This window comes from Populus alba, chromosome 7 (assembly GCF_005239225.2).
Source record: "Populus alba chromosome 7, ASM523922v2, whole genome shotgun sequence".
Classification (NCBI taxonomy): Eukaryota; Viridiplantae; Streptophyta; class Magnoliopsida; order Malpighiales; family Salicaceae; genus Populus; species Populus alba.
This window is the reverse complement of record NC_133290.1, coordinates 7,028,708-7,056,207: the sequence shown is the minus strand read 5'-3', so window position 1 is coordinate 7,056,207 and position 27,500 is coordinate 7,028,708. Positions and strand designations below refer to the sequence as shown.

The window sequence follows — 27,500 nt, the reverse complement described above, 5'->3', positions numbered from 1 at the left end:
AAAAAAAAAAAAATACACCGGTGCTGTTAATTTTTTTAACAGCAAGAAATATTTTAATTATAAAATGAAAATTAAATGTATATTTTTAATAAAAATAAATTGATGATTTCATGCTACAATAAATCTTAAAAAAGATTGTTAATAATAGTTAAAAACTAAATTGCGAAAACCAGGGATATAAGTTAATATTTTATTTTTTTCTTATTTGAATAGATGTTAATTTTTTTTAACAAAAATAATAATTTATATTTTATTAAGATAAAATAATATGTTAGTATAATCCCTCTTTTTTTAAATAAAAATAAAAAATTATCAAAATAAATACCTATTCCTTCAATTTGTTATAAAAAACAATTTTGTGTAATAATGTTTTTAGAAAAAAAACTTTAGATGATGATAAATCAAAATAAAAAACTTAATAATTAAAAAAAAAACTTTAGATGATATGAAATCAAAATAAAAAAAGTATCCTTCTTTATCGATAGAATATTTTTTAAGACAATATCAAGTTTATATTTTGGCATTAAACAAAAAATAATTGTTTTATATTTTTTATGTAAATGTATTAAAAATATTGGAATAATACACTATTTGCGCATTGTTTCGAAGAACTTTCGGCATTATTATTTATATCGGCCCCTACCCAAAGAGATCCCATGTTGTGACTTCTTTCCTGGCCACAAATTTTAAATTAATGATAGTCCAAGTTGACTTTATAGGACTTGATTAATTAAAAAAATCCAAACACAACTCGGTCAACTTATTTAAAATCTAGTTTAATTTTAAAAATAAAATTATTATCATTTTATTATTTTTTATTATTATTATTGAATTGATAATGTCTTAAATTAATTTGGGTTAAGTAAATTAACACACTAAACCAACAATCTAAATCATCAAATCAATTATTTAATAATTTTATTTTTTAAAATCAAATTAGTATTTAATTGAACGACAATAAAAAAAACATTCTCAAGAAACTGATTGAATAAAATTTCCCAAGCTCGTTCACCAAGATCTCTTATTTATTTATTTCTATCATCATATATTCAATTAGTTAAAACATAAAACATATCGACGACACATGTCGTTTACTAATTGACTTCCCAACCACTAAAGGTGCTTGAAATGTCGGGTTTAGATCTTAAATAGCTAAGAAATGCATTTCAACTTTTTTTTTAATTAAAAAAAAACTAATAAAACATTATAAATACCTCAATAAACTTATTTTAGATCTTAAATTAATATTTAATCAATTAAAAATAAAAAATAATGTGATTTCAAAAAAACAATTTCAAGCCTTAATCTACTTTTTCTAGAAATATAAAAATTTAAAACATTTAAATAAAAGTTCTCTTTAACTCATTGATATCGATATTTATTTTTTTAGTTATTAAAATATGGGTAATTAATAATTTTTTTTTTCATATTTAAAACCTAGAGATTGAAAAATAAACAAAATGAATATTTAAACCAAAACTAAAACCTCAAATACTAAAGGTAATGTGAAAGAAAAAAAAAGGAAAATAAATGGACTATTTGGTATTACGATAGCGTTTGCTTTTTAAAATGTTTTCTGTTTAGAAATATATTAAAATAATATTTTTATTTATTTTTTATATTAGTATCTTAAAATGATATAAAATCATTAAAAATTTTAATTTAAAATAAAAATAAAATATTTTTGTTAAAAGTACTTTTAAATCACAAAATAAACCAGCTCTGGAAAGGGTTTTTCTGCATGAGTTCGATAGTGGCCACATGATTTTCTCTTGTTTTACAATAAACTCTTTTATCTTTTAATTATATCTTTTCATTACAAGTTAAAACCACACCTCATTTTATTTGACTCCAATCAAGTCTAAAAATCAGGAAAAAAAACCATTCAAATCCATAGAACACGCGAAGATAAGAGACAATTAATTGACAAAAAACCCAAAATATTTTATTAAAGGATGTAATTAAAAAATAAAATTAATGACTAGTAAAAAAAATAACACAATTACAAATCATAATAAATTTGATAAGAGGCCCCATGGTGCATAGTTAAACGCTATGTATTTTAGTTTCTTTTGGCTATTACTATATATTATTTTTGTTTATGCTCATGTCTTTTAGGCTTTATTTATTTTTGTATTTTAAAAGTAATTTTAAAAAAAAGTTAAATTTTATTTTATTTTTTTATTTGCATCAAATTAATATTTTTTTTTATTTTTAGATTATTTTAATGAGTAATATTAAAAAAATTTAAAAATAAAAAAAATATTATTTTAATATATTTATAAATAAAAAATATATTTAAAAAAAAAAAAAAAAAACAAACATCTGCGTTGTTGTTGTTCTGTGCTGTGGGCTCTAAAGCATTGATGCCTTCCCTTGCGTGAGGTTTAAAAACGAGGTTAAAAGGGTTAGAGGAGGTAGTCATGTTATCATAATTATGATTAATTGAATTAATCATCATTATAAAAATAAAGAATATTTTCTAAATTTAAATATTTCAACTCATGATCTTATGTAAATATAAGAAATTCATTCGTTTTTTTTTTTTTTATAAGTTCTTTTTTTTAATATGATAAAAAAATAATATTATGGAAAAGGAGGATTATGGTATTCATTACATATCTCTCTTTTTCTCTCTCTCTATATTTTTCTTAATGTAGGAATTTGTTTATTAGGATTGACTTGAATTGGGAGCCCCTACCTTTAATTAATTACAAGAAATATAATTTAAAAATGATATAGCTCAAGTGATTAGATTTTAAATTTATTTTTTAAAAATTATCCATTTGAGTTTTATAAATTTTAAAATTATTAAAAATTTATATGGTTCGTTAAATTTAAAATTTATAAAATTAGTTGAAATCCTAAATTCAGACAACTATATTAGTAATAATAAAAAATAAATTAGTTATGAAATTTGCTAGCAGCCGACCGTTACACAGAATTCGTTGGAAAACTTTATTTTATTGATTATTCTCCTTATGTGCACACAAACTCACAGGGTCAAATCGCATGAGAAGTAATCTATGAATCATCCATTACTTTTCCTTTTCCTTTTGCCTTGTAATTATGGTATCGAACTTAAAATATTAATTTAATATATTTTTAAATAAAAAATATACCTAACCTGACCAATTGCCCACAGAAGGTTGGCATGACACATGACGTGCCCTCTAAAAGTTAGAAAAGAGTTTTTCTAATGTAATTAATTTTCCTCGGTGCATGATTCCTAGGCATTTTACACCCGAAAGGCCTTTTTGGACTTTATGCCTCCCAGAACCTGCCTGGCGAAGCAACACGTGGCGCTCATAGCAGCACAGGAAGATAGTGGGAAACTCCTCGGAATGTCAACTTCACAGTTTGCAAAAGCTTCTCGGAATCTGACAGGGGGGAAGCGATCAATTTCAAATTGAGGCATGCTTCTTGTTCCTCCTATTTAAATTCCCAAAGGACCTGGTCGCTCTGATCTTTGCATGGTCCAACTATTTATGTTTTGACCCACTCGGTCCATAACGCGTTCAGCACAAAGTTGAGGAATAATTAGCCCCTGCTCCAAGCTTGAATCTTTCATGTTTATATTTAATAATATAAATTATATTTAAAAATTTTATATAATAATTTAAGTTATTGGATTGATATGATTCTTTAACATGATATCAAAGCTTTAATGACAAAATAATCACAAATTTGAATCTCACCATCTTTAATTATTAGATAAATATCAACATAAAATAATGTAAATTCGTACAAGTTTTAAGTTCAAAGAATTTTTATTTAAGGTGATGTATTAAAAAATAATATAAATTATATTTCAGGATTTTATCTAATAATTTAATATTAGATTGAGATGATTATTTAATAGTTTGGGTGAATAATTCAAAGCTAGAGAGGCTTACTAAGCTTCATTTGTTTGCTAGAAAATAGTTTTTTTTTTTGGAAAGTGAATTCCGAAAAAATGAATTCCGAAAAAGTATTTTTTGATGTTTGGTAGTGTAATGAAAAATGAGTTGGAAAACACTTTCCAGTGTTTGGTTATATCATGAAAAATGAGCTAGAAAATAACTTATTAATATTTTTATTTTTTTCAAGTTTATTAAAATAATGGGGAACAAATCTTACAAATTAAAAAGTTGAATGAGAATGAAATTGGAAAAAAAAAATTTCATAAATTATCTCAAATAAAATAAATAATAATCAAAATAATAGAGATCAAATCTAAAAAATTAAAAAAAAATGAAAGATAAAGAAATTAAAATAATAATAATCAACATTTCATAAATTATTTCAAATAAAATAAGTAACAATCAAAAGAATGAGGACCAAATTTGATAGATAAAAAATTTCAATAAAAATATGATAAGGAAAAAGCAAATAACAATTATAAAAATAAAAACCAAAGTTAATATAAAAATAAAATTTTAAGAGATGAAATTGAAAAATAAATATTCAAAACTATATATATATATATATATATATATATATATATATATATATATATATAGCAATCAAAAGTTTGAGGATCAAATTTGATATAATCAACAAATAATGAGATTTCTAAATTTTTCACAACTTTCAGAAAGTGTTTTCCCCCAAACTTTTCAGGAAAACACTTTTCTGAAAACCAAGCCAAATTTTTCTTTTACTGGAAAATATTTTTCATTGACCAATTTTTCTACTGACAAACAAACACAAGAAAGTTTGGAAAGTGATTTCCTGGAAACCACTTTCCGGAAAACAAACATAGCTAAAAGGAAAATAATTTTTTAAAAACCAAGTTAAATTTTTTCTTTAACTGAAATTGATTGGAAAATGTTTTTCGTTGACCGAAAAGTGTTTTTCGTTGACCAACTTTTCTAATGATAAAAAAACACAGGAAAGTTTGGAAAATAATTTTATGAAAACTAATTTTCAAGAAACAAACATGGACTAAGAAACTAGAGGAAATAAAAGAAAACAACCATGGAAAAAGTTCCTTCGCATTATGGAACAGGTTCTGAGTGATTCACTTGTGGTAAAATACAAAATATTGGCGCCCAGCTGCTTTTCTTTGCACAACTGTCTGTGCTGCACAACACAATAAAGCATTTGAAAGGGCAATTTGTGTGAATGGACAAAATCCAACATGGTCCCTCGGGTAGCAGAATTTACAGCTTCTCCGAGTCAAAAAGAAAAAAGAAGCCAAATCTTACACACCACCATTAAAAAAACCATATATTGACCATCGAGAAGCCTACAATGACTATAGTTCTTTGCTCCGAAACCACTGCATCAGCTTGTTTGTATGCGTTTAATGTATGTTGTCAGTGTCTCCAAACAAACCATATTCCAAGAGCTGATAATCCGAAACTACAAGCAACAACAATGGCTAGAACCACTGCAAAAAATGTTGCTGCCATGCACCATCTCCTGCGTAACGTGATCAGATCACACTGTTCACAGAATACCACGAGGCATGAACCATATCAAAGCCAAGTAAGGCCTCAAAGCTAAAAAGTAACAACTAGAGGGGAAAGAAGCAAGCAATGACCCCATAAGGTGGTTTAGCAATTTCCACATTGAAAGTAGTTTACAAATGAGAAGAGGACACAACTTTTCTTATTTTCTTCTTCTTCTTCTTCTTCTGTATTTTACTTTTTAATGAGGAAAAAAGCCATAACCTTCAACTGATTATATATTCATCTTCTGTAATCATGAAGTAATTGTATATACAAGGATTGCTGTTGAAATGCTTGTTTGGCAGTGTGGTTGCAGTTACTTTTCAAATAGTTTTTTGTGTCAAAATACATGCCAATAATTTTTTTGATTTTTTAAAAATTATTTTTGACATCAGCACATCAAAATGATTTAAAAACACTAAAAATATATTACTTTGAAGCTAATAAAAAAATAAAAAAAATTTTAAATTTTTTTTAAAACGCTTTTGAAACGCAGAAACAAATAGGCACGAAATAAACCCAGTTAATAAATAAAAATATCGACGAAAAGAAACAAAAACCATAATGAACTGGGGCTGATTTCAATAAAGTAAAAAACAACCTACTGATGGGGCCTTGATGTTCCTGTTAAGTAAACGATAACCTCCCAATGTATCAGGAAGCTGCAAGCGATGTTCAGCAGCTCGTGCAATTATACTCTGTGGGAAAATAAAAAATAAAAATCAAGCAAAAAATTATACCATCTGATGAATGAATCATTTCCTTTTTGATCAGTAAAATTGAGTAAATTAATGGACCTGAAATCATGCATTTACAATGATGAGGAATGGAATTAAAAAATAAAAGCCAATTAAGAAAATGATATAAAAAAATAACAATTAAAAAAAAACTATCATCAAAAATCTAATATAAAAATTAAATTAAATTAAATTTTATGGGATTAAATTGAAAAGAGAAAAATAGTAATTAAAGGAATAAGGAACAAATCTGATATAGAAACTAAATTAAATTAAAATTTAATAGATGAAATTGAAAATAAAAATAAATTAAAAAAATATAAAATAATCAAAGATTAATTAAAAAAAATAAGGACTAACTTAAATAAAAATAAAATAGGAGGATACTTTTTATTTTTTGTTTAACTAGCATGAATCTAGAGGCCATGGGAGAGAGAAAAAAAAAAGAGAAGATAAAATTTAACTGTTGTGAATTACAACACTCACACCACCTCATTGGAAGCACCTCTATTCGGTGGTTCTAGTGACATGAAGGTCGAGCAATTTTAGCCGCCGTAGGAAGGCACAAACACCACTTGAACACGACGACCCTCCTCCACATGCACGAATCACTTTTTATTATTTTTTATATTGCTAAAAAGACTAAACTAATCCTCATTCACATTGTATATAACAAAGAAACCACAAAAGTCCAAATAGCCCCTAAATGATAGCTTTAAATTTTTTAATTTGAAAGGCATTGGATCAATTACACCATTTCTCAAAAAAAGAAAATGACAAAAAACAATTCCATACTTCTGATTTTTAAAGGGTAATATAATTATTTTATTGTTTACTTTTATATGAAAAGATCATTTTGACTCTCACAAATCAACAATGACCAATGAGTCCTCATGAAAAGAAAACTCTACCTCCAAAGTAAAACTTTGATTTTTTTTAATGGAGAGGTAAAATGGTAATTTTACTGTAGCAATAAATAGTAATCTATGTCTAGTGCTATAATGAAACCCCCCCTACACATATATATTGTTAATGCTGCAATATAACCTGCATTGCATTCCTAATACAATACTTTTCAAACCTGTGAATTGTTACGCCTAACTCTTGAGCAATGCACCAAGCAAGTTCTGAAACGTGAAGCTTCAAGTCTAAGTAGTTGACTTTCAACATCATTTCTTAGTTATTTGTCCAATTTGCTCTTCATCTGTGCATGTAAGTAAATGATTAAATATGATAAAAAAAACATCTTAATTAAGCCATCATAATACGCTAAAGAGAAAACATGATTGATTACAGAAGCAACATGTGTATACAACACATTCAGACTCAAGGAACATAATTCATAATTCATCTCAACCAAGAAGATAGTTTGAAGATTTAGAGCATATGCTAAAAGAGAAAACATTCTCTATGCCTATTCTTTCATGGTATAAAACCTTTTTCCTTACGTTCTATTTGATGCAACTTCATTTAAGTAATTTACTGTATCTTTTTTGACAAATATAGATAGTTTTTTCTATACTTATTATGTAAGAAAACAAAGAACCTATAGTGCAATTTGATGTCATTTGAGTGGAAGATGAAAAGTGAATAAACAAGATTTTTACTCATTGAACTTGTAAAACATTTTGACTACATTTATGTAACAACAATTTTGTCAGACAAATTTCATTAGTATAATATATTCTCTGAGAAATTAATTACAAAAAGTGACTTTTAACATATGACTCAAAGACATATAATTTCTATTAATCGATCATAACTCAATTTGGAACAAAAACTAAATTGTGACTCAAAGAATATGTTTACAACATTGTTGTCAAAATGATTTCTACTCACTCACCATGACTAAATTTGAAGAAAATCTAAATTATGGCTCTAAAAAAGGGTTGTTCATAAAAGTTTTGTCAAACAAATTTCATCAATATAATATATTCTTCTAGAAATGAATTACAAAAAGGCAACTTTTGATATAAGAACTCAAAGACATGATTTCTACTCGTTGATCATGACTCAACTTGGAACAAAAACTAAATTATGACTCAAATTGATGTCAAAATGATTTCATAGGTATAATGTTCTATTTTAGAATTAAACTGTGAAAAGTAACATTTTAAATAGCCCAAAGACATATAATTTATGCCAAATTGGCTGTGAGCATATATTGTCAATTAAACCTCAGCAAATAGACGTGAAGATGCTTTTCTACATGAGGATTTGAAGGAAGATACCTATGTCTCCACCTCTCGGCATGTTTACCATACCTTCCTTAGAGGTTTGTCAGCTACGTTGATCTTTGTATGGGCTGAAACAAGCTTTACATGCATGGTTTGATAAATTTCGCTCCACTCTGCTTACTTTTCACTTTACTCAGAGTCAGTTTGATTCCTCTCTGTTTCTTCACAATACTTCTGTAGGAATTGTATTGCTTCTAGTATATATTGATGACATTGTGATTATTGGCTTTAATACTGCGTTAATTAAGTAATTACAACAGCATCTCAAGGCTTTTTTTCACACGAAAGATTTTGGGTCCCTTGCAATACTTTCTTGGTCTTGAGGTGTAACTTGCTCTGATTGGTACATTGTTACACCAGCACGAATATATGGATGAAGTGATTTCATTAGCTGGCCTCCAATTGAGCAATTATGTTCTTACTCCCTTGAAGGTAAATCTTAGCTTCGTTAGGAGGAAGACACCCTTCTATCATATCCATCCTTGTATCAATAACTTGTTGCGAGTTTGAACCACTTGACGATTACTTGTTCTGACATTTTTTGTTGTTGTCTAGTAGGTTAGTCAATTTATGCAGCCCCTTGACACCTTCACCTAGTCGTTATCCATCGCATTATCCAATATTTGAAAGGCACCTCTATATACGGGTTATTCTTTTCTAAGGAATCTTCCCTATAGTTTATGGGGGTATAGTGACACTAGCTAGGCCGAATGTGCGGATACTCGTCACTCTGTTACTGGTTGGTGTATATTTTTAGGTAATGCACTCATTTTTTGAAAGAGTAAGAAGCAAGATAGAGTTTCCAAGTCTCCATTGAGTTTGAATATCGCATTGTGTCTTCTGTTTATTCTGAGATCACATGGTTTCATGGGTTATTAGGAACAGAACATTCCAAAAAAAAGGGAAAATATAGGCTTGCCTAAATGGTGTTTTCTATTGTCAAACTCTAAATTTGCTTTTGTTTTAGTAGGGAAGTTTGTTGGTATTGTTGTTTTGGGTGTGTCAGTAGATATAATGGTTATTAGGTGTTAAAGCACAATGTTTGCTAAAGTGAAAGGGTTGTATGAAGGTGATGGTGTTGAGGCTGGAGCAACAACCACATCAGATGTTGCAAATGTTCCTAGTTGCTAGGATTACTCATCAAGCTCATTTTAAAGGACATCATCAAAGATTTTATATATGACCATGTCACATCGATTGCTACCAGGTCTGAAGGCACTGAATCTAAGCTGAAAAATAAAGCTCTTGCTGAGCTTGACAATCATTAGAGGCACGATGATAAAAGGATTGCTAAACTTTTTTTCATACATATAATGATTTGTAGACGAACCAAAGAAGTTCTGAGTAGCTTTCACAACTAAAAAGAAGCTATAAGCATCTTCTCTATCAGCCACAACACATTGTAGTCGAAATTTATGTGAACATTTGGGCAATTAAAGCAACAACAAAAAAACATTGATAACAAAGTTATTTAAAAAAAAAATCATCTATTAATGTGTAATGCAGAACACCATGGAACCGCCAAAGAGGTTATGAAGTCGTGGTTGATGTATTTGTAATTTTTCTAGTTCCACTAAGTTTTGTTGTATTTTAAACAACTTGGATACCACCACCCTTAGAAAAATGAAATTCAGAAATGGATGCCCACATGTGAATCTTGCGTCCTGCAAAAAATAGAAAGTAAAATATTGCATGATGATTAAGGGGGAAACACTATAGTCAAAATGCATAGGCTGAGATTTCGAATAGAATCTCCTAGAATGCTTATAAAAATGAGCAAAAACATAATATAAAGTATTTGAATGAAAATAAAAAAGGTAAACCTTGTGTTCATAAGGATTCATATCCAGAATCTCTCTAACTGTATTCCTATTTTCATTAATTTGGTCTTCGATCGACAATACAACGTTTGAATATAATGGCAACTGATAAATCTCAACACAGAGTTGGTTAAAACTGTGGCATAACATGAGAAAAAAAAAAGAGTTAACATAAAAAAGAAATATGTGTGCTAAAATAAAACTAAATAAAGAAAGGAAGACACACTAATACGTGTATACTAATAATTTAAGCATACCAGGATTAAAGTACCAAAGTGAAACATCAATGTTATTTAAGTTTGGTGTTTAGAGTATAAAAAAAGAAAATGGTTGGGCTAAAAAAAAGAAAAGAAAATGAAAAAGAAATGTCATTAATCAAATAGAAAATTGATGATGTGAGTTGATGACTTGGAGGTGAAAGGGTTGACCTAGAAGTTTAGAGACACGAAACTTTGCAAAAACAACAATGACAAAGACGAGAGCTCCTGTAGAGCAACAACATCAAAGCTCTTAACATGGTTGCCCCAAAGAGTAATACGTAGCTCATCACCCTTGGAATAGATTGGAAAATATTTATTATGCAATGAAATATGTATTCCATAAAGTTGATGGGTTGTGAAAACTAACTGTGTATTTTCTAAGGTGACCTTTTTTTATTTTCAAGATTTTGACCACTAATCAAGATTTGCTGTAGTGGTTGTAGTGCTTTGAGCCTTTTAAGCACATCTTAAAAATAATAAAAGGCCTAAGTGTTAAGATTTTTTTTTTATATGAAACACCGAGTCAACTATAAGAGGAAAATAACTAAAAGTGCTTGTAAAAAATTATGAGAATCCTTGATCCTTTTATTTTAGATAGAATATACAAGAAGTCAACCGTACTAAAATAATGCCTCAACACTAATGGTATAATAGAAGAAATGGCATAAATTATTATGTCAGATTTCAAGTCAACGACAACATTGTTTGGAAGCACCAAGTTTCTTGATCTATACTCGTATGTAGAAAATTTATTACATAGTGTTCATCCTCAACAAAGGAGTCATTGAAAAATGGAATATCCCTTGCTTTTTTCGATCCTTGAATTGCTTTGCCCTATATTAAAAAAACATAAGAAATGTCATTTAAAAGGAAAAAATATGCAACTATAAATAAAATTAAAAATGGTGTATTAATGAAATGACAATTTGTAAGGTAAGTTGCCATGTTTTTTTTATAGGCAGAAAAAAAAAAAAAGTTTAAGCAAAGAAGTATCAAAATCATCAAGGGAATAAAACTATGACAAGGAAAAACTAACCAATTGTTAATATATTAGTATAACAAGGAAAAACTAACCTAATTATCAACAAAATACAATTAAAGTTGATATACTGGCCATCAAATTTTGCTATCCACAGACAATAGACTCGAGCACACATTAATGGATAAAAGAGGAACTTCTTGATTTTTTGAATTGGAATAGTCATGGCTCTATGAAGATATAATATAGTTGGTTAGATGCTATGTGTTTTTTCATATAAATGAGAGGCACAACACATATAGAAAACACATATAAAAAGAATCTAATTTAGTAACATATAATGCAATTGAACAAATAAGAAATAGGGAAGCTGTATAGAAAACTAAAAGAGAATAGGTAAAAGTTAACAAATAAAGAAAAAAAAAGGCTCTTGAAACTTTAGAAGGGTCATTAAAAAGAGAAAGTAATTCCTTAGAAGGCATTGTTCAATGACTGCATTTGACCTTTACAATTTAAAACAATCATTCTCTAGATATAAATCCTATGACATCTTTATAGACAATATTCTTCGCATAATCAAAAGGTTTTCCTTTGTTGTCATATATGATTATTTTGAGCCTATTATTTGACGTAATCGTGAGAAAGCGACATCTAATTGGCTATGATTGAAAACTTGTTCTTTGAGAAAAATGCCGATGAGTTTCAATGATTGCCCCTAAATTTTTTTTATTGTCATACCATAACATGGTCTAAAAGGAAATTGTCTTTGTCTAATTGTGAATGGGCACCTTCCTTCATTTATATGAAAGACAATTCTTAGGATGAAAACATGACTTCCATTATTAAACCTTGTTATAATTTGCACTTTGATCACTCTCTCAAGAAGTTGTGTAACATTGAGTTTTATTCCATTACATAAACCAGTTGGTAGATTTATATTACATAATAACATGATTGATGTCTCTATTTTCAAAGAAAAGGCATATAAGAGCACATCATTAAACTCGAGTTAATTGATAAACTCAACAGGGTATAATAAATCAACATTATTAATATTGCTAAAGGACTTGCAGACAATATCAATGCTTAGGTAAAGGCATTTGACCCCTAATGAACTATTAAGAAAGAAAATGTTTTTCTAAGTAATTATAACATTCTTCGGAGTGATGATTGCCCTTTCTTTAAAATAGTTTGTATTAATATTGGTTTCACTAATGCAAGGATAAATTGTTGAGACAATGGTTGTAATTAGATCTAACCCAACATTTAACAATCTATCTGATGGGATTTTAACCAGAGATGCATCACAATCATTTAGGAATGTGAGGTCAGATATTTCTCCATCCATAATTGAAAGAATCCACTTAGCAAATTCACAAAGTTCCTTTTTTTTTTATTGTCATCAAGGCCATCGAATGAAAGGCACATGCTCTTTTTAAGAGTGAGAGTTTTGAACTTAGGCCATAAAGCCAAGCTACGAAGAGAAGCATGGACAATCTCTTCCCTTGTTCCTGTAGGAACAATAGGTGAAATTTGCATGAAATCCCCTTTCACAAAATTTATTTCCCTCCAAATGGTTTTTCTTGCTTAGAGTCTCGACCATTTCATAAAATAACTTGTAACGAATGGTCCAATGTCTCGAAGCAACATCTATTATTCATTAGAGTCTTATTCCAAACAACAAGAGTTGTCATTTTAAACAAATGTGAAAGATATGTGTTTTTTTTTTTATCTCATATGATGAGCTATCAATAACTAAAAGATGAATATTAAACCTTGAATGAACAATTCTCCCACTTGGTAACAAAAGTGAAGCAATCTCGGATGAGGCAACAACAAGCACTGTCAAACCTTATTTTATTAATTATTGTATGCCACAAAAAAAAAAAATTCCCAATGCCTTTATGGCTATGGACAAATATCAATGTATGGGATTTATTGAGAACATATTTAACAACATATTCATAGATTCTTTTTTGGCACTAGTTAAGTATCGAAAAAGCAAATAAATGCTGACATGTCAAATCAAGGATATTATAATTTAGTTCTCCCCTTAAAAGTTTATTTTTGACTTCAGACAATGAACTCTCATCTGACATTGGAAGATCATGTTTCTCAAGATAGGTGGCAGTAATATTAAAAAGAAACTCAAGCTCATACAAAAAATAATTTTGCAACTTAGCTTATGATAATCATAGATTTGGCATGATGAAGGTTAATCTAAGATGGTATATGATATCATCATGCATTAAATGCAAACATTCAAGGAATAAAGCTATTGGATCGACAACTTTACAAAAAAGAATGATGCTAACAAAAACTTGTCTAAGTTATGGAGATGCGGCACTTGTAATAGCTTCATAAAAAGCCTCAACCCATTCTTATCATCACCCAAAACACTCAACGTCGTGTAAGCAAGCCGAAATGTTAGATAAACAACTCCAAAAACCTTTCTCAAGTCTTTACAACTTAAAGCTCCTTTAACATGGTTTAAAAGTAACCTAACAAAATATAACTCTCTAGCAGTGAGGTAGACATATGTGACATGGACAAGGCAAAAACCCTTTTAATTTAGGTACCCATATTTTTTTTCCAACACCCCAAACATACTTATTTGGAAATTTAGAGTAATAAATATTATGCCCGTCGACATCAATTTGATTTCATGCAAACTATTGTGTAAGGATTGTTTTATCAACACCTAACCTTCTTAAAATTGATGGTAACGGTTGACTCCTTGAAAAGACAATGTTCAAATGTTGCGGTAAATGAACTTGAAGTCGCTCGATAGAAGGAGATTTTGAATGAATAGGAATTGGAGACAACTCCAAAAACAACTCTTTGTATGGATATATGAATATACAATTAAGATATATTTTAATCTCATAATTGTTATCTTTTTCAATAGAAATCCTACATCTATCAGATCTTTTACTGACATACTTCAAAAGATATTTAATGAGCTTTGATTGACAACAGATCTTAATGTTTATATGAGTATTGTATCGTAATAATAACTCTTTGTTGTATGGAACAACATGACTGTTGTTTAGTTCAATCCCATCTTTAATAATAGATTTTCCACATTGTTCTCTTCTTCTATAATAAACAAACCATTGTCATCAAAGATTGTTTGACTTTTGATTTTCTTTAGGAAACACTTTCCTTTCTTCATGCATTTACTGTTTGGGTTTGTAAACCATATGAACCATAGATCATAAACCATGAAACAACATCATAATATATTGGATCTTTGTCCTTGTCATGTATCTCATCACAAATAATTAAATCAACATTTTCAGTTGAACGATATTTAAAATCAGAAATGAGTCATACCAATAGATGACAGCATAAAATGAGTGTTTTTCAAGAATTCAATTACACAAACATGTGATAAGAAAGGTTACATAATGGATTTCTTCAATTATTAGCTTATCAAATAAGAGAGCATGTCAAAATATCAAAGGAAGAACAAAAAAGAAGCATTCGACAACACTTTCAACTCTATGACCAATCTCTTTGAATTTCTGGCCATTTGGTCAATACCCAAGAATGTCGTCCTTGAGCAATCAAACATCAAATCCAAGAGTATCAGCCCCTACTCTCTCAATGAAAATCAAACAACTAGGTACATTGCAATGGGATGTGCATTTAATGTAAAATCCTAGCACACCGAACTAACTAAGGAAGGAGAAGGCCCTCAACACACCCATCGACCAACCACAACCAACCCACCCTAGCCGAGCCAAAATCCAATCAAACCCACCAGCTCCACGACCTTCAAACGATAATCCCCTTGAACATAGCCATCTGCACACCCAAAAACAAACTCAAAATAGTCAAAGCATTCCAAAAACACAATAGCAAGCCTTACAACCGAGATGTAAGAGTGGAACAATGCTTATCTTGCACGAAGAAATCACTGAGAAGCCAAGGATCCCCTAAGAAAGACTGCTCCGATCCACAATAATTTCACTTAGGAGTCACTCAGGGCTCTTAGTTTTTTTATTTTTTTTTTTTGTATTAAGAGAATTAAATATAAAAAATCAGGTTATTTATGTAAAAAAACTGAATGTCTTGGCATCTCAAATGGCCGTGATTTTAATTTTAGAAGAGAATTACATTCGTAGCTTACATTGGAGATTCTTTGAATTGCTTTTTTCAGATAATCTTGAATGGAATGATACCAAACACCCAAATCCGTTGTCATGGAAAGGACTCAATTAACAACTTTTTGATTATTTAAGAACTTGATTGACACAAAAATAAAATTCAGGATTTGATTGAGAATCCTTGCATGGTTAGCTTAAATTTTAAGGAAGAAGTTACCGCGGCTCAAGGTTCAAATTCAGGGAGGTGATGATTTCAAGAAAAAAGAAACGGGAGGTGCGTGGTATAAAATAACTTGTTGAGATGAATCTAGCACCACGTGGAGATGCCAAATGAATAAAAACTGAAGCAATTTTTAAATGGTTCAGAGAGATGATGATTTCATCTAGCAACTACAATGTTATTAAATCTTTGCATTTACTAACAGAACAAGGATAATACGTGCATACAGAACATTACAATATTTAATTCTGCATCGCAGAAAAAAAAGAAGAAAAATGAACTACCATGTAAATGAGACTACTGCATATATGGTTGGTGTGAGGATCGCGTTCCAGCGCCCATATAACTGCCATAATTAGGAGGAGCTGCACTGTATGAGGATGCAGCGGTAACCCTGTCATCTTGAGGATTGTAGTATATCTTTTGATCATTAGCTTGCTGGCCATATGCAGATTGGCTAGGAATCTGATATTCAAAGGGATTTGGAACAGCATGAGGATACCTCTCAGGCAGCATTCCAGGGTACGCTGTCCAAGGAGGTGGAGCTCGCCAACCACCTGCAGGACCAGTGGCAGCACCTCGCAATCCACGATAACCTCGATTAACTTTTGGTTTCTTCAATTGGTAATGTTTACCAAAATCACCTGCCCTCTTCTTATCAGATTTCGATTTCTCCAATTGAGCAAGCCTTTTCTGAAGTGGATCAAGTGGGTAGTCAGCTTCAAGCTTGTACTCTTCAACACACCTGATGACAACCTTCAGTGCTGCAAGCTCTAGTGCATTTCCATCAACCTGTGTAGAAAGAGCAAGTCGTAAGAAAGTATCATTCTGTTGAAATATACTAGCAAGTAGCAACATTCACTATTTCCCCTTTTTTTCCTCAAATAGAAATGTACCTGTACACCTGCACCACCTCCTGAGTTTCCACCCTTTCTTTGTGTGTTCTGTGAGTTTCTTCTCAAATCCTTCAAGTATGTCTTCAGGAGGGGAACAGGAGGGAAAATTTCAGTTAGCTGGAAGGCATGGATAAATCTAACAGCATCAATTTGTTTCCCATCGTTGACCAATAAATCAACAACACCTGCAAAGATAATGCAGGCTCGGTAAATTCAAGACAAAACAATTTAACAGCCCAATTAGAATATCAGAGTTAAACTGATTGCAAGAGTCCATGTTCGGTCAATAATTATAAGACTACCATGTCCTAAAGGAATGAAGAGTATGAAACATCCTAAGGAAACAATGGTCCAGTCTCCAGGCTCCTCAGGTCAGTTAATTAAAAGAACACCAACCTGGTATTTTGTGTGTTAAACCAAGAGAATGGCAGAGCTCAGGTGCTTGCCTGCGCTGGGCAATTACAAGAACAAGCTTGCAGAGTTCTTCTTCATCAAACTCCGAAGCAATTCTAAAAGTTGAAAGGAGCTGCAAGAATGCTTCTGCTTCCAATGGATCTCCATTGGTAGCATCAGTGCCCGCACTAGCCAACTTAGGCTTCCATTCATCAGCAAATGCCTTGGCTTGCTGCTTTATTTCAGGGTTTAGAAGGTGATCAGCACCTGGGTCAATTCTTGCCAATAAGGCGGCCATGGCTTCCATAAATATAACACAGGATTTGCGCATGCCCTGAAGGGCAGCATCCTTCTTATCCATTTGTTGGCCGGTTTCAACAGGAGGATAAAACCCCTCTAGTGAATCCAGCACCAAACGGGCTGGTTCAGTTGCAATTTCTAGTGCAACAGAAAGTTCATCACGGATGGCATATAAATTTTTTTGATTCTCCATGGCAAAACTCAGAAGCCCTTTTGCATCCATCTGCTCGCAAAATTGTGTGAGCTCTGGACGTGGCTTAACATCAGCAGCCACACCATCAGCAGTTTCACCCATTTTTTGAGAATACTCCCCTGGATAATTTATTTCAGCAAGAGAGCTGCTTACCTTTCTGTCTATGTTATCTCCACCATCAATGCACTCCAAAGAGCTGGGCTGGTGATTAGCTCGTGCCTCTGCGATGACAGAAACAGCAGTATCTTTTAGCTCCTGTATTCGATCTAGGAGTTCTAGTTCCTTAGTGACAACAGCCACCTCTCTCTCAGCAAGCAATGCACGAGTTTCAGCTTCTTTCTCTTCATATTCTTTCTCCCTAGCTTCTAACTCTTCAGACTTTTTCTTTAACACCATATCAAGGTTGCGGAAATGTTCTTCAATTTCCATCCACTGAACCTTTTCCTCAGAAGAATCCTTGCAAGCTTCTAGCTCATGTAATGCCCTCCCAAGCTCTTCTATCAGAGAGGATCCAGCATCATTTTCCACAACTTGCTCAGAATTAGCCATTGCTGATCGAAGAGGAGGTGCTTTGTGGATTTCTAAAGGCAGGAAAACATCAAAAGGAATATAAGAAACAAAAATGTCATGTGCCCAATTTCAAGTGGAAAAAAAAAGAAAAAAAAAAAGATGAAAATACACTTAATGATTTGGAGTTCATAGCTCAGATTCCTACCAATCTTGGGGCTCATGATCGACAATTTAATGCAAACCTCCCTTAATTTTCTTTATCCTCAGGACCAATTGGTATCTTTATTTTAAGTTGCCTTTTATAAAGATTTTTGGCACAATTCAACAACCAAGCCAGCCTATCATGCAGTAGACCAGTGAACCATCTGGGTTTCAACAGGCTTATTATACATAATTACACAAGCAAACATTCAAAATGTAGAATTGCGACAGTTAGGTTTCCTTCATCAAACAATGTTGTATCATTCCCATGAGAAATTCTTTGAAACATATTTTATGTATCTTTTCATGATCATACCATTTTATCCAGAAAACAACAACAGCAACATTTGAACAAGCCTGTAGAAGAAACTTTCAAACTTATAAGACGTCACTTAAGGAGCAAACGGCACAACATGTTAGAGATGAGCTTACCAGCCAAAATATGATTAAGCCTAGCACACTATGAATCAACAAAAACAAATCCTCTAAAAAGAACATGATTGGAAGATATCCCAGAAGAGATTTTGACTAAAATTAAAAAAAAAAATGTCAAGGCACATCAAATAGTAGATAGGTACAAACATTGTTATTGACTATATCCCCAGACCAACTATATATTGGTCATGTGTTAGGGGAATTACAGGAAAACGAGCATGCACATAATTGAAGTGACCATTTATAATATTTGAATACAAATGCCAGAAGGTTTTCAAGCATAAAAGTGACTCTTCTCATTGTCAAAGTATAAAGTTTGGACATTATGTTATTCGAGTACACATCAACTTTCATTCCAAATTGATGATTCGACTACCTTTAACATCACATAGATGAACAATGCTTCATCATTCAACTATATCAGTGATCTTAACGATTATCAATACAACACCGCAGTTTCTTAATGTGAAATGCAGGCAATGTTTTCTGAATTTATATCCTAACAAAGTCTAATGCTAGTTAAATCAGTTTTTGCAGTTTTGGTTCAGAGGAAAGAATCCAAAAAGCTTCTTGTTATTATTATATGAAATCAGGTTGTAATTGCTTTACAAACTTGCAGGACAAAATATGACTTTCTACTTGTTTACGAAACTTTATGCTGTGATAGAAGTATGCAAACGAATTTAATATTTATACATGGCATCCAATATACTTTATGTCCTTATGTGTTTACAAGCCGTGAGCAAAGAAAGTTACTTGAATGTATGATAGACATTTAAAGAAAGGGGGGCGGGGGGGTCACAACATAAACCACAGATAGACTCACAAAGAACGCACCACAACTAGCCATACTAGTCAGCAAACTTCTCTCCTTGAGCTTCAAAAACATCACTTCACTCCTTTTTTGTTTTTTCAGCCAAAATTAACATGCATGAGCATCATATTTTTTTTTTTTATCTTTACAACAAATGCATTGCAAGAGAAACAACATGACAAAGAAAAGCTGCATTGTTTATAAAGAGATTGGTCAGAAAAAGAAACGAAGATCAAGCACATATATAACGAAAAGGGCCATCCCCATTTCCATTTCATCTTCCCCTAAACAAAACCAGCAAAGATAATCATTGGGCATACCAATACTAAACTAATTTCATGCATTGCAATTATAAGTGAAAGAATCCCTAGAAAGAATTTAATATTATAATTTTTATTGCAAACTTAAAAACCAAAAAGTAATCTAATTCTTAACAATATAATTAAGCAAACATAGAGCTAGAAAAACAAAAATAAATTAAGAAAATATTTATATTACAGGTCGACAAGAGGGAGAAATGCAAAAAGTGAATAGATAAAATAAAATACCTTTTCAGTTTCGGAGGATAAGGAATAAATGATGAGTTAGTGAAGCTCTTTCGTCCAGGGACTACGACGAAGAACCCTAACACCATCCCTCTGGGTTCTTAATTTATTTATTCATTGTGGGCCCATTTTTCATTCATAAAGCCCACAACTTATATTGGGTTGAGACATATCTCTATCATGCACTACACGCCGTTTCATTATTTTCATCAATGTTTTATTTCTACTTTTTTAGGTTTGTAAGGATCACAGAAAAAAAATTGCATGTTAAAATAAAAAAAAAATACTTAGATTAAAAAAATTATATCAATAAATCTTGAATTCTCTTGATTTTTTTTTATCTAACTTGAGTTTAAAATTAAATTATGCAAAAGTTAACTTGTCGTAACCCAATTAACTTAGTTAATTTACAACCAACTTGGATGGCTAGTAAAAAAACTTTTGTTTGACTCTTAAAAAAATTCAAGATGATATATTTTTTAATATTAACATGATGATATATTGAATCAACCTAGACTTTACGACTTAACTTTTCAAATATATAACTCGAGTCATGGACTCTATTAAATTTAATAACTTTATTTTTTAATTAATTATATGATAATAAAAATAGATGCTCATAAAATTATGCATCAGCTAAATATTAAGATATTTATTTAAGATTGCAATAATCCTATAGAAAGAAAATCGAAAAAAAAGTCATAAAAGCTAATTAAGAATTAATCAAATGGTTAAAGATAAAATTAAAAAAAATACAAATAAAAAAATTCAATAAAATCCCAGAAATTGAAAAAATAATAATAAAATAACCTTATTTTGTGGGCCTTTCAAAAATATACAGGCATATAAACCTAAGATAGACATACTTGCGCAAAACATCTTTATTATTTTTTTTTCTTTTCTTAAAGAACAAATGACATTTTATTTGCTCTGTTTTTTTTTTTTTTTTGAAATAACAAGTGACACTTTCACTCTTTATTGTCTAGAATCCAACCACCATTGTGATACTAGAAAAAGTGGGGTAGTTGGCTTTGAAATTTTATTTTCAACCTATTTTCATTTTAAAAAATCTATAAAACCTATATAAATTATCAAACAACCCCAAATCGCTAAAAAACAAAAATTAAATGAATCCAAAAATTTCAAACCAAACTCAATTTGCCATTCCCGCTATTTTTAAATGGAAAAAAAAACACTTTCTTTAAACTCCTTTGAAGAGAAAGTACCAACAATTTTATCTCTTCATCATTATATGTGGAATCTCTCTCTTATATCTCTAACTCAAAAACTGAAAAATAAATAAAATAAACTTGTGGACCGAAACGAAAAACTTAAAGTGACCATGTATTTTCTCTATGTTTGACATTCAAGTTCTTTTTTAAAAATATTTGTTTTAACACAATTTCAAACTTAATTTCATGCAATTAGGTCATAAAAGGACTCAATAAAAAAATTGAAGGATAGAAATTAAAAGGCAATGATGGAAAATTGGAAAAAAAAAAAAAAAAAGCCTTCACTGTTCATGAACAGGGAAGCTCCATGACAAAACCCAAATGTTTTAGTAATTTGTTTGCCAAATCAAACTTGAAATTTGGATCTTTTATGAATTAAAAAAAAAAATATTAATTTTTAAAACAAAAATAAGAATTTATTGATTTTGTGCTTCCAATTTACCATCTATTTTTTTATATTTAAAAAAGAGTCTGTAAAGCCTATGCAAGTGAGGCATTACTTTCCATCACAGTCACAAGTTGTCATAATTACATTATTAGAGGAAGTTGTTTTAATTAAATTAAGTAAAGGTTTGCTTATGGTGAAATAAACAGTCTATGAATAGCAGCAACCCATGTATCCAGAGCTACCCTTCTTACCTCAAAATAGGGCAGCAGTTCTCCGACACTATTACCAGGATTGCCTACGCTTGATTGCTACAAAGAGGTAGCATCTTTGCACATGCTTTGCTTTCTTTCCACAAGCAACATGCATCTATCATCTGTATGTTCTAGCATTTCCATGGAGAAAAGGTAATGGGACACGGAGGATGTAGGAGTTGATGAATAAAAATCAAATACCAAAAAAGCACTAGAGATCTGATGTCATCGCTTAGCAATTCAAGCTGATCTGGTTTGAGTACAAATTGAATTACAGTGACAAAACTTTGATGTTATCCCTCCCGTTTAGTTTGAAAAGCTTTCTCTGTTAGCAGGCCTGTTCTTCCAGTCCTCTGTATAGAACAAAAATAATGGACAAGATCTATAACACAAAACGAACCACCTTGTTTTTTTGTTTTTTGTTTTTTTTCCCCAACAGCAGCAAGATACTACAAGTGGCTTTGAGTATATTTTGTACACAGCTAGCCTGGAAAGATGCACTCTTCTTAAACAGGTGAAGTTATTCCTCTGCATCTCAAATTTGGCAGCCATCTAATGGATCGCTGGCAACAGAAACTGCATGCTTCAAATAACTTGCAGTCGAAGTTTGATGATCATATTCTATCTGTTTAGGTGGGACAGTACCAAGTGGAAATGGATACTTCCCTAGAAATGAGATAAATTATAAACGTAACATATGCTCCTGTAAAAGTGCATACCACAGTGGTAAACACTACTCCAGTTACTTCATTGGAGAAAAAGTCAAGCAAAAGGTAACCATTGATTAGCATCACCAAGGCAGCTACAAGCCAAGAAAACATCTGCAAAGGGGGTAAAAAGGTTCAAATAATGCATCACTTCTTTCTAATAAATAGGTGACAGAAAATAGACCACTCAGTAACAAGAACCACTACTTAACAGCAGGATATGATTGCAAGTGTGTGGCATAAATGAAGGTAGAATTCCATATTTTTTTCACCATCCTCCTGAACGAACTATTTATGATATATAGTCGACAAGGTATGATCACTAGTAAGGGTCACTGGTGTAACATGGTTGATGCCACAGTCTATGTGAGTTGCATGCACCTAAGTGATGCTCAGGGCAAAAGGTCCAGATACAGAAAAACCTCAGTAGTAAACACCGACATGACTCTCAGTGCTAGACGTGATTCTCAATTCTAGGCATGCACAAAACTATTTTCCCTTAGAGAGCAGTCATTTAACAACATCAACCATGATTATAAGCATCTTTTCACTCACAATAAAGCTAATTCAATGACATGTAAAAGATTTGTAATAAATCATTTTTTCTTGGTTGCCTGGAGTTCATCTATCAGACACAATTTCAAACATCAATTTAAAAAACACAAAATGTCGCAAGATTTTCACTTTACGGTACATTGTACTCTCAGAGAACTACACAAGTCACAAGATATGGTTACACAAACTTCCAAACAAATTGAAAATGGCAATTGCTTCCTTGATTCAATCTACTGTCACCAATTTAATGGGTTATCTTGAGTTTAATGACAGAAACACTGGACAACAGAGTTACAGAGACTAGTCAACATACCTTAAGAATGGGGCCAACTGTGAAAGTGCCCATGATTTGCTCCTTGGAGACCAAGCAAAGAAGAGGGATGAGTGCAAAAGGAATCTGAATAGACTGAAGCATATTTAGCCATTCATTCAGAACATCTAGTGAGTCTTCAGAAGTATCAAAAACAAGTGCAACAATTATAGTTGGGATGATAGCACAGCTTCGAGTAATCAATGCCCTCAGCCATTTCTTTAATCCCAAGTTCAGGAAACCTCCCATGATAAACTGCCCTGCATAAGTGCCAGTAATGGTGCTGCTTTGGCCAGCTGCTAATAACCCAATACCCCAGATGTATAAAATTGGGAAAAATCCACCCCCGTATTTATCTTGAAGATATTGCCCTGCATTTACAAGGCCAATACTATTGGCCAGTTCTGTCCCGTGGAAACCTTTAGCAAAAATGGTCGTCACAAACAAATTGATCATGAATGATATTGCAAGGGCAGCAGTTGACTCTATGGAGTAGTATCTGAGAGCTTCTTGAACCTGGCCTTTCTTATTGTGGTCAATCTCCCTTGACTGTACAAGAGCAGAATGCAAGAACACATTGTGAGGCATGATAATGCAACCCACAACTCCGACAGCCTGTTTTATTGTTTTGGAGCTAAGTTTGGGAATTAAGATACCTGCACCAACAGAGAATCCAATTAACTCTCTCCAAGATACAAGGTAGCATTACAGTCGGACAAATGGTAAGAATCCAAGGAAACTGGAATCTTAAATTGAAATCTTAAGTTAAGCATGACATTACTCACCCAGAAAAAGTTCGGAGGCACTGGGTTTTGCATCAGCAAACATCCACGCAAATGTCACTGCCATTATTCCAATGAGGATCCCAAAAGCAGCCTCCAATTTCCTCACACCGTAGTTCTCAAGAAATAGGAAGATAAAGCTGTATTGACTCAAGAAATGGACTGCATCACCATAATGAACTGAGCTTTTCTACAAGCAAATTAACACAAATTCTGCTTGGTTGTTGTGAATAGGGGAAAAAAAAGAGGAGGATTCTTTCTCCAGTCTCCTGGAATCAATCTATTGCACACACAGTGATTTTAAATATATCCAACTCCAGGCCACACCAGTAGTCGATCAATTACTTGTCCTCTTAGTTTACTGGTAGCTTATATGATATAATTCTCTAACAACAATCTCTAATCGATGAAAAATCACAGATTTAGTACTTGAAAAGTTGAACCCTTCAACTTAAAAAGTCGAAAAAATAGAATAGACAAAAATCCAAAAACATTTGCAGAAAGACAACAAAGCCTGAAACTTCAGATCACAAAAATGGATTAAATCTTACGCTCAAACTCAAAAACCAAAGAATACAAAAAGAAATAGAAACTCCAAATAAAAAAGTCATCAGCTTTATGGACAGAATCACTTTTAAAAAAAACCGAACACAAAAACCAAAAAAGAAATGACCGAAAACCAATTCAAACGAAATGATATTAAAAGAAGAAGAAGAATTACCAATCGAAAGCAGTAATAATAACACCAGCCCACAAAGGCAAAACCCCATTACTCAAAATCTGAATAGCAATAGCACTCCCAATAACTTCTTGTATATCAGCACCAATCAAAGCCAACTCAGCCATAATCCACAAAATCATTCGAGCCCAAGTTGGATACTCTTCTCTACATAGCTCAGCCAAATGCCTTCCTGTAGCCACTCCAAGCCTTGCTGACAGCAACTGCACCAACAAACCCATAGCAGTAGCCCATAAGAGAAGCCAAAGCAAAGAATACCCTGCAATTGCACCAGCCTGAAGATCCCCTTCCAAATTGCCAGGGTCCAAAAAAGCAATGCACATTAAAAACCCAGGACCAGTGAACAACCATAATTTTCTCCATGAAAATGATGACACCACCGTTGAGCCACCGCTTTCCGTGTCATAATCAATGCCAAATGAAAGGACTTTCCCGTCAGAATCATAAGCTGTTTCTTCTTGGTCTTTTAATAAAGGTTGCGGGTCTTCTTCTGGTAAAGGCATTGGATTTTGAGTTAGAAGGTCTACTGTTAATGTCTGATTTAAGATTGTTTGCGTCTTTTTTGTTTATTTTCCTTTTTTCGAGGTTGGAGGATGAAGAGAGTGACGCATAGAAATTGTTGGATAGCATTTGGCATGAGTTGTTTTTTAAGTAATTGTTATTTAGAAAAATATTAAAATAATATTTTTTAATTTTTTTTATATCAATATATATATAAAAAAAAATCTAAGTGTAAATATATATATATATATATATATATATTCAAAAACAGAAATGAGATTGGTGTTTATTCAAATAAAAAAATTCTAAAAATTTAAATGATTTCCTAAAAAGATGACCATACACTTAAAAAACCCTAAAGAACAACCCAATCACTATGAGAAAACTTCATAGCTAAATTTTAGCCGGATAAATAATGAGAAACTATGTTGCATGTTTGCATGAAAGAAAACAAGGTTTATTGATCCTAAATAAATATATTTGAAATGAGAAAAAGATTATCTTTAATAATCTTTTCACAAGGCGAAAGATATTATTTGTAGTTCTATTGAGTTTAGTTTTTTTATATAGAAAATAAATTTGATTAAAATCATACCTTATATTAGGGGCAAGTGCGAGAATTAAATAAAAGTAATCCAAATATACAAAATAATCCTCAATGATTAAAAGTATCAAAATAAAGTTGGGGGCATAAAAGAATCCAAAGAATTCAGAAGGTATAAGCATACCACAAAAAACTAATATGATGATGATGCTCAAAACTAAATGAAGAAAAAAAAAATGAAAAGCCCAAGCTTGACACTAGGTTGAACAATGGACCATTTTACAAGTTAAAGGTCTAGAAATCCATGGACCAAAAAAAGATCAAGAAACAAGCATTAGTGATTCTTGGTTATGAAATCCCTTAAACACCTTTTCAGAGTAAAAGTATCCTTTTTCTTCATAACCAAAAGCAAAAGCCAATGATAGGTACCCAACCAAGCCCTTTCTGATCAAAGACAAGCAATCTATATCGGTAAGCAATGCTTTCCCATGAAAAATAAGCTTAATTATTCATATAAATAAAATCAATGCTTTAAAGACTGGTTCTCCGAAACCCTCAAATTGAAGCTTAAACCATTATGGCCATTAAAACATCATTTTACACTTTTACCAAAATAGCAAAACAAAGACTTTCAAACTTGCTCATATGAATCACTTGAATTTTTTTTTGAACAAGTTTGTTTGAAATTGACATCAAAATGGTCTTTATGTTTGCAATGACTTTGAAATTCCAGAAAATTTTCTATGAAAACAACCCTTCTAAATAAATCTTATTCCATGTAGCATCATCCCTAAAGAAAAACTTGAAACTTTGAACACTTGGGGGCATGATCAGGCTAAGAAGTAATCCAAAAACACATAATAAGGTTGACTCTATGATTTCTTTATTGAGAAAATAGAAAATGTAGGCAAAGCTGGTGACTTTCGAGATAAAGGTTTGTATACAAAGAAGTATGCAGATATAATGTTCTTCCTAAAGTTCAAAATTATAAGTTATGATTCGAGTAAGCAAAAGCGAAAAAGCCATCAAAGCTTACTACAGAGACTCAAAACTTTTAAGAAAAGGGAAAGTCTATGAAGAAAGGAGACTTATATTTTTTAGGTAAGTATACACGCATATCGATCTATTGTATTATACTTTGATCTTTGGCAAACTAGTGTTTCAATATTTTATCTATTTTTTTCCTTCTCGGTGCGCTTTCTAGCCCTCATTCTCTAGATAATATGCTTTCTAGCTCTATCTCCTTTTGTTCTAAGAGCATTTTATAACCCTCGTCCTTTAAATAGTGTATTTTCTAGCCCTATCTCTTTTCCTTTCGAGTGCATTTTTTAGCCCTTATCCTTCAGATAATCCACTTTCTAGCCTTATCCTTTTCCTTTCGAGTGCGTTTTTTAGTCTTATCTC

The 27,500-nt window shown here is 31.4% G+C and overlaps 3 protein-coding genes across 4 annotated transcripts in view; 1 reads left to right on the top strand and 2 right to left on the bottom strand.

The window, feature by feature from the left end:
- Positions 1-27,500, top strand: part of LOC118047820 (uncharacterized) — a 78,602-nt gene that overhangs the window by 41,062 nt on the left and 10,040 nt on the right. The window lies entirely within an intron of this gene.
- LOC118047812 (FRIGIDA-like protein 3) lies at positions 15,912-20,222 on the bottom strand. 2 transcript variants are annotated; one of them, XM_035057194.2, is made up of 4 exons: positions 20,091-20,222; positions 17,093-18,163; positions 16,697-16,881; positions 15,912-16,592 (listed from the first exon to the last, which is right to left on the bottom strand). In XM_035057194.2, exons 2-4 carry the CDS (start codon positions 18,129-18,131, stop codon positions 16,098-16,100), a joined length of 1,719 nt encoding a protein of 572 aa, XP_034913085.1. In that variant the 5' UTR covers positions 18,132-18,163; positions 20,091-20,222; the 3' UTR covers positions 15,912-16,097. The 2 variants fall into 2 exon arrangements, with proteins under 2 accessions (XP_034913085.1, XP_034913084.1); XM_035057193.2 differs by lacking the exon at positions 20,091-20,222 and adding an exon at positions 18,298-20,049.
- Positions 22,132-25,710, bottom strand: LOC118047810 (metal transporter Nramp3.1). The gene is made up of 4 exons (XM_035057191.2): positions 25,034-25,710; positions 24,316-24,452; positions 23,534-24,186; positions 22,132-22,779 (listed from the first exon to the last, which is right to left on the bottom strand). The coding sequence occupies exons 1-4, from the start codon at positions 25,552-25,554 to the stop codon at positions 22,588-22,590; spliced, it is 1,503 nt and encodes a 500-aa protein (XP_034913082.1). The 5' UTR covers positions 25,555-25,710; the 3' UTR covers positions 22,132-22,587.

Excerpts from the sequence above, each read along its gene's own strand:
- LOC118047812 (XM_035057193.2), bottom strand. Across the intron at positions 16,882-17,092 it reads TTTAACACACAAAATACCAG|GTGTTGTTGATTTATTGGTC; the intron begins GTTGGTGTTCTT and ends TTATCTTTGCAG. Across the intron at positions 16,593-16,696 it reads GAGGTGGTGCAGGTGTACAG|GTTGATGGAAATGCACTAGA; the intron begins GTACATTTCTAT and ends CTTTCTACACAG.
- LOC118047810 (XM_035057191.2), bottom strand. The coding sequence starts at position 25,554 with ATGCCTTTACCAGAAGAAGACCCGCAACCTTTATTAAAAGACCAAGAA. Across the intron at positions 24,187-24,315 it reads TGCCTCCGAACTTTTTCTGG|GTATCTTAATTCCCAAACTT; the intron begins GTGAGTAATGTC and ends CTGTTGGTGCAG. Across the intron at positions 22,780-23,533 it reads CAGTTGGCCCCATTCTTAAG|ATGTTTTCTTGGCTTGTAGC; the intron begins GTATGTTGACTA and ends CCCCCTTTGCAG.